We start from the raw sequence: 8238 nt of genomic DNA on the forward strand, positions 1-8238 counted from the left end.
AAATCACACAAAGGCATATCCCACACATCACCAATGCCAAAATCAGAGACACTGTCAAACACTTCTCCCTCTTTTTACAAGTTGAAACCTCAGCCTTAAGTCTAAGAATGGTTTGCCTCTGTTCTGGGAGAAGCACCTTCCCACGCGCATAAATCTCTTCATCAACCCATTGAAAAAACTTGCATTTCCGGCCAACCTGAAAATCAAACCCAAATTTCAAACCAAATCAACCTAGCTCATAATAAAAACGAACTAATGAAGAAAAATTTTAAACCACTAACACCTTAACCAGTAATTGGGACACCTATAGAACCTTCTACCTGGATTGTTCTCCGTCCAGGACACCACTAGAATCAGTTTAGCAGGGCTAGGACAATAGCACATGCGTGGTGCTCTCCTCCTCAGGCTTGCTGACAAAGATGAGCTTGCTGACGATGATGAGTTTGCTTCCATCTCTTCAGTAGTTGTAGCAAAGTTTTGGTGGCTGTGAGTGATTTAGGGCTCCTCGACTATGTCTCTTTTTGGGGTGGTTGAAGGTAGTTGATAAGTTCGGTCACGTGAAACGTCACGTGGGTGAAAAGAGGTGGGAACGTGACATGGCTCAGTCACGTGAGGGTCTCGTGGGTTTTAGTGGGATAGTTGGCATTTTCTGTAATATTTTATTAGTTGGCTTTGACACTTGGCACTTCCATTTGCCACCTCAGCTCTTTCCGTAACTGGATTGACGGTAGGGACCATTTAAAAAAATCAGGGACTGACTAAGGAGCAAAATTAGTTTAGGAACCAAATCAAGAAATGATCTAAAATGTAGAAACTAAAAGTGCATTTACGCTAAAAAGAAACTACATGGAGGGACTAATAAAACCTATTTTTCAAAATTTAAACAATAAAAATTGCTCATTTGAAATATATTAAGAAATAAAAGGACTTACCAAATTTTAAAATTAAACTTGCATGAAATTTCAATCAGCAAGTTTGTAGTTAAAAAAAGAAAAAAGAAAACCCACCTATTTGGAGTTGGATCCGAGTGATGTGAACCTGAACCACCGCCGTTAGGCAATGGCCAGCAGAGAGCAGCAGCACACAAAGAAAGTCCCTCTCTTCCCATTTCTCTCTCTCCTCTGCTTCGCTTCCATCTTCTTCCTCCTCTCTCTCTCCAGAAAAACCTCCTCTCCCTCTCCTTCCCACTCCCACTACCGCACCTTCCAAACCCGGACCCCCGACTCCACTCCCTGCGACTACTCCGATGGGTCCTGGATCCATCAACCCGACCCGAAACCCGCGAAGTACGATGCTACTTGCAAGGAGATATTCAAGGGCTGGAATTGCATCTCCAACAACAAATCCAACGGTTTCGATCTCACCGCGTGGCGATGGAAGCCCCACACCTGTGATCTCCCGCCGTTCGATCCCCTTGCGTTTCTTCACAAGTTCAGAGACACCAACATCGGTACTCTCTCTCTCTCTCTCTCTCTCTCAAACGAATCAGTCAGTTTCTGTTTGGTTGCTGAGAAAGTTCGATTGGAAAACGAAATAAACTGTCATTCTGTGTGCGCTTTAAATTATAAAATTCAATGAATTTGAGCCGATTTCGTGGAGGAAAAGAGCAATTCTAAATGAAAATGCAAAAAAAATTGGCCTCTAGTTTGAGTTTTTAAGAATTTCACTAGAAAATTGTGTTTTTGCAATGCACTTTTTCACAGCAATGGTAGAATTTGCAGATTTTAGCTACATTGTTATTTTGCTGAACAGTTTCTGCAACTTAAATTCCATTCATGTAATTTGCTTAACCATCTTTTGTTCTGATTATCATTGGTATGCAGCTATACATTATTTATATTAATGTTTTTGCATACTGATTGTGTATTTATACAGGCACGCATGGTGTGCTTTAGCAATGGATTCTATGTATGGAATTATCAATTATGGTGCTATTTTTTGTAGACCTTATGAATGTTCAACAGTGCAGGGTTTGTTGGGGATTCCTTGAATAGAAATATGTTTGTTTCTCTGTTCTGCACCCTGAAGCAAGTGTCGAGTGAAGTGAAGAAGTGGCGGCCAGCTGGTGCTGATCGTGGATTTACGTTTCTTCGTTATAATCTTACCATCGCATATCATCGAACAAATCTTTTGGCCCGTTATGGTAGGTAAGGCGTTATCTGATCATGATTTTGCTGTATCTAAGTGCATGACATATTATATCTTATGCCACCATCACTTATAATTGTTTCCTCTTTTTTTCTTTCTTCACATTTCTTTTTTGAAACATGGTTGTTTTGTTCATTACTTGATTTTGCTGGACAAAGAACCTTTTCTCCCCTTCCCTCCTTTTTTTCTTTCCTTAATGTATGTTAAGCTGCAATTTTCACCATTTTTAAAGTTTCTTTGATGAGTTACTAAAGAATAAGATGAATAATAGCTCATTTGTTTGGGAACAAATGCTTTTGTTTTTAGTTCAGATCCCTAATCACCCATCTAGAAATGGGAGGAGGTATATCCAAGTACGGTGTGTCCAATACATGCATTCTTTCACTCACAATGCGTGGGTCCCACACATTGTGAAAGGGAGAATACATGTATCGGAAACATTGTATACCTTTTCTAGAAATGGAGGGCTTTTCCAGAGAATCCAGAATGTGAGGTGTTTATGTATATATATATATACCTATATAGAATAATACACAGCATTTTTCAAAATTGCTAAGTTGGCAGATTATTATTGATTCTCACATGGGCCCAGTACTGACACCTCTTTTATCATCCGCCATTAGCAAGTCGCCACATCTATAGTTGTGAAATTTGTTGTGACCCTAGACTTATTGATAGATATTCGAAATGTGAGATTATTGGGAATGCTAAGTGTTTGTTTAGCTGATTTGTCTTTTTCTTGTACACAAAAAAAATAAGCTAAAATCTAAACAAAAAAAGCTCGTGGCAAGTGGACACTAAGAATTTTCAGTAGTTCTTCCCAAATTGTTCATCATGTGTTCAAGACTGAGCACTATTTTATGCGGATTGTGGCATCCTGAATTGTCTTTTTATCATGAATTTGATTTAGAGCACAATGTTACATAGAATGTACCTTTTTGATTTTTTTTACTGGGTTTAGTTTAAAGGGAATTTTACCATCCAGTTATGTATTAATAAGATTTGGTTGCCAGTAAAAAGTAATTAAAAAAAAAAAAAGGCATTGTGTTTTAACTCGGTAATTATTTTGAAGAGTTTTACAGGAATGTGTTTGGCAACAATGAGTCATGCAGCTTAGTGACTTTATCATTTGGTGGTTAAGAATTGTAATGGATGTGGTGCATGGCTTCAATTTGAAGTTCTGTGAACTTATTTTTGCTCAGTATAAAATTGAAATTACAGATCATGCAGTCACTGTAGATGACTGATAAAGATCATGCATTGAATATAATTGTTGTTTTTCTTAGTTGTTTAGTTGATTATGTGTACAATACAATCCACAGTTTGAATTATAAAGCTCAGGCTTGCTGTGCTCCTGTTCCATGCAGGTGGTCAGCTAATGCTAATGGTGGTGCGTTGGAGTCTCTTGGCTATAGAGAGGGTTTTAGAGTTGACATTGACGTACCAGAAGGCACATGGGCAGAGGCTCCAGCCTTCCATGATATTCTAATATTTAATACAGGACACTGGTGAATTTATTTTCTTTTCCATAATATCTCGTAGAGTGTTGATGACTTATATGATGTGTAAATGCATGTATCTTGCTGAATGAATTGACTTTATTTTTGGATTTTTTCCCCTTGTTGATTCCGATCATTTTAACTTTTAACTTTATTTTAGTTGTGACAAAAATATAGAAACTACCTCTGATTTATATTTGCATGATTTTTTGAGATTTTAATGTGTTTCTTGGGAAGTTTTGTTGCTTATATTTGGCGAGAATAGATGAATTGACTTCCTTATTATTTGAATACAATAATTATAGCTGCCCTCTGGGTAAGATTTAGCTGGCAACGTTCGTCCTTTCCCATATGTGAAATATTCAGTTAACTACTTCTCATGGCTTACTTCAAACTTTTGTCGAACCAATTCTTAAAGATATATAGGTTTAGTGATGCAGGATCTTTAAGAATTCAGCACTATTCTAGATTTCTTGATGAGTTCTTGAAGGGTTTTTTAATAAAGATTGATGTTTAAGGGTTTTAGGTTAGAAAAGAATGAATCTTGATGGCTGTTTGGGGTAGAAACAGGGGATAAAATAGAAAAGAAGAAAAAAAAGAACACTAGGCGATCACGCCTGGGCCTTCCTAAGCAATCACACTTAGGTAGGAGAAGGCAATCACACCCTTGAAGCTTAAAATAAGCTGCTGAATAATGAATACTTGACCACAAATCTTGATTCTTTAGGTATTTAATCTTGTTTTTCCTTGAATTGATTCTTCTCTGCATCATTTAGGTTTATGTTACATTTGGTGTAACTTTTGCTAATGTTACAACTCTTTTCATTGGATGCGTTTTCAGATAAATCCATCATTGGATTACATAATTACATTGTCTTCTTATACCTTCAATATTTTTAGAAATCAAAATGATCAGAGATCAATGACAAACTATCTTATGTATGAAAATATTAAATTTCAAGTTCTTTGTGCTTTAAAATTATAAGCAAACCTAAGATTTAGATCAAGTAGTAAATAACATCTTATGAATATGAAATTTGGTGTATGCTAAAAACAGAAAGAATGTGTAATTAAATGGAAGGATTTTCAAAATATTAATTTAATAAAAAGTTACGTGTAGCATGCTAGCACCCCATATTTATGTTAAATTACATTTTTTTTTGATAAGTAAAAAAAAAAAAAAAAAAAAAATCCATTATGTTAAATTGCATTTGACAAGGTCATGGTATGAGATTGCTGTGATCATGATTTGGCCTTCTGGTTCTTGTTAATAGGTGGTGGGCTCCTTCAAAATTTGACCCTGTGAAGTCACCCATGCTTTTCTTTGAGAAGGGTGAGCCTATCATACCTCCAATTCCCCCTCATGTTGGCCTGGATATGGTTTTAAAACACATGGTATGGGATTGAAATTTTCTCTTTATTTGACTTTCTGTAATTGTGAACATCTATGCTTCCACTTGACAAGTAGTCCAACTGTACTTCCAACTTTATTTCCGCAGGCTAGCACATATGTAACTAGTGCTGTAATTAAGCGCAGGCTTACTATTCCTAGTTTTTGTAGCTATTAGTGATGTTAAAGTCCTGCTCGTTACTAAATTTTATGGCTGCAATTTTTGGTCCTAAAATTTTGTCTCCGTAGGCAAGATGGGGATAGGCCATGCTCTGCATGCCTATGGGTGTCTGAGTTCCCTGATTCAAAGTTTATAATGCAAACTATCAATGCAGTCATGAGTTCATTGTCATATAGTTTTACATGATTACCTGATCTGAGAATGCCATAATTAAAGTAGAAAAAGCAAAATGGGAACTGATTTTGACAGGATCAGATGCTTTTTTTTTTTTTGTGGTTGTGAGTTCAACATGATCAGATGTTATATATAACTGCATATGTTAAGTTTTTGTGTAGTTATTTGCTTATATAGTATATGTTTATTCATGATAGGTACTGTTTGTAGAGAAAAGGTTGCAACCAGGTGCGATTAAATTCTTTCGTACGCAATCACCTAGACATTTTGAGGGAGGTGACTGGGACCATGGTGGTTCTTGTCAACGGCTACAGCCTTTGTTGCCAGAGCAGGTGATTCACCTGGAACTTCCATTTCTAATACGTGTAAATATTGAAGCATGGTGTTAAGTCTATCTACATACTTCTATTGTTGTTGTTATGCTTCTGTTCTGCAAGACGACAACAAAGGTTTGAAAGTCTTGGTTTACCTTTCAGGTTGAAGAAATTTTCTCATTGAAGAATAATGGAACAAATGTCGAGGCACGCCTGGTGAATGAGCACCTATACAAAGCCCTCAAAGGGTCTGGTTTCCATATTTTGGACATAACTCGCATGAGTGAGTTTAGAGCAGATGCCCATCCATCCACATCTGGCGGAAAGAAACATGATGATTGCATGCACTGGTGCTTACCAGGAATTACTGATACTTGGAATGATTTGCTCATAGAGCATCTAAACAATATTAAGTTTAGAGATTGATACTTGAAATTTGTTATTAGCTTTGATATCCCGAGGTTAATTGTTACATAGATATGCACCATTTTTTTACAAATAATTAAATTATAGAATTCCCAAGAAGTGGATTATGATATTCTTAGTAAAAGAAATATCTCCCTCCTTTCTTTAGGAAAGGTGGGGTGGGGCAAGGCTTTTTTTATTTTTTATTTTTTGGTCGAGGGTTGGGGAGGTTCAGAGTTTAATATGTTTTATGGACACGCCGCTTCTCACAGGCTTTGGTTGTGTGTATTGGTGGTGTTATGTTTATTTGGTGCATTTGAATTGTAGCATGAGAGAAAGGAACTTTTACTCGAATCACTAATTCCAGCAAGATCTGCTAATTTACTCTTAGGATGATCAAGTGTTTTCTCTTTCTCTCTCTCTCTCTCTCTCTCTCTCTTTGTGCCAAGTGCGAACATGCGTGTTAAATGTCACAGAGAGAGAGAGAGAGAGAGAGAGAGAGAGAGAGAGTTTAGATCCTCAGATCAGTTCTACTTTGCAGTTGTGATTTTCTAATGAATTTGTGACTTTCTAATTGGTCGCGGTTTTATTTTGTTGAGAAAATTCTCCAGGTTGGTGTGTGTATATATATATATATATTTTATCTCAATCTTGTCTCTTCAGCAAGGTGGTTGTAATTTTTCCCAGGCTGAGTATTATTCCCTTTATCCCATGAGAAGGTAATTAACCACCAAAGTTAAATATTATAAAATCCTCTATTGCCCATTTTATTGATATCCATATTAACTGGAAATATCAGGTTCCTTAAAAGGAGAGTTCAGTTGTAAATCTTGCGGTTTTAGTTTTGAGTACTTTGTTCAAAAGGGTACAATAATTTAACACCATGTGATGCGAGAGGGAAATAAAAAAAATGTACATAGAGAAGAAAATTATCTCAAAGTCTGGGATGGACTCTAGAAATGGAACATTCTAGTCCAAATTGAAGGGGAAAAAAGAAAAAAAAAGAAGAAAAAAGAAAGAAAAAGAAACAAAGTTGTGCTGTAAATGAGAGTGAAGAGAGGCTCAATCAACCTCGACCGTCCATCCATCTTGTCCTCAATACGACCTGTTTGAATTCCAGTTTACATATTATAGAGTTTCTTAGACACTGTTTCAGCTCCAGTTTTGTATTCAATCCTGCATATATAGGCATGACCAATAAGACCAAACAGTGCATATTGCTATAGGTTTACCTCTACCCTTTAAATATATATGAAAATGAACTGAATTGATAGTTACTACTACCTTTTATCCTTGTAGGTTATACTAACAGCGGGACTTACAACCACAGCGGTCCCTGTACAGAAAACTTCATCAACATCAAACAAATCCTCCACGGGATGACACCTTCCTCGACCTGATCAAAATTTTCACATTGTTGATCAGGTTATCATTTTTTAATTATGTAAATTTAATACCTTAGAATAAAAAAAAACTTCTGAAGGCAATTTGGTATTTTCATTACAAACATGTATCTATGTAGTAACCCTTTTTCTTTTTGGTTGTAAGAAGGGGCTCATGCGTGTGGTCATTGTCCACCATTTACTTAAATCCTACATACTCTTGTATGATATTGGGACGGCCTGAACAATAATAGGGATTGCCACTACTCGAATTCATAACTCTCAAACTCTCAAATGTGATGGGTCATTAGGATTTCCTACCATTAAGTCACGCCATCAGGTGATTAGTTACTATTACTACTTAATCACCTAATATCCAAAACCAAGTGCAATCTCAATGATGCTTTTTTGAGTGATGCCAGGCAGAATAGTTCCACACGTTGTTAGGGTTGAAATAACTTTACCCTACAACATATTTATGTAAATACAATAATTTCTGAGAAATAATGTATGATTAAAATATTTGATTCTCCATTTGTTTTGAGTTACATAAATAAACTAAACTTCTAAATTGTCCGTACATATAGTTTCTGAAATTTTTTTGTTATCAGTATAAGAGCTCATGAAAAATGGAGGAGATTAAATGATAAAAGTAAAATACCAAAGTTACTAAAATTTTACTTTAAAGATTTTTTTTAATAAATAAAAATTGGATAATATTTCAAATTTATGATGTCCGCTCTAT

The 8238-nt window shown here is 35.9% G+C and overlaps 1 protein-coding gene across 1 annotated transcript; it reads left to right on the forward strand.

The window, feature by feature from the left end:
* Nucleotides 1-947: 947 nt before the first annotated feature.
* On the forward strand, nucleotides 948-6504 carry LOC111990231 (protein trichome birefringence-like 13). Its single transcript, XM_024022018.2, has 6 exons — nucleotides 948-1450; nucleotides 1970-2147; nucleotides 3516-3656; nucleotides 4922-5042; nucleotides 5590-5724; nucleotides 5869-6504. The coding sequence occupies exons 1-6, from the start codon at nucleotides 1060-1062 to the stop codon at nucleotides 6130-6132; spliced, it is 1230 nt and encodes a 409-aa protein (XP_023877786.1). The 5' UTR covers nucleotides 948-1059; the 3' UTR covers nucleotides 6133-6504.
* Nucleotides 6505-8238: the final 1734 nt, after the last annotated feature.

Source organism: Quercus suber, unplaced genomic scaffold (assembly GCF_002906115.3).
Source record: "Quercus suber isolate HL8 unplaced genomic scaffold, Cork oak 2.0 scaffold_452, whole genome shotgun sequence".
Taxonomy (NCBI): domain Eukaryota; kingdom Viridiplantae; phylum Streptophyta; class Magnoliopsida; order Fagales; family Fagaceae; genus Quercus; species Quercus suber.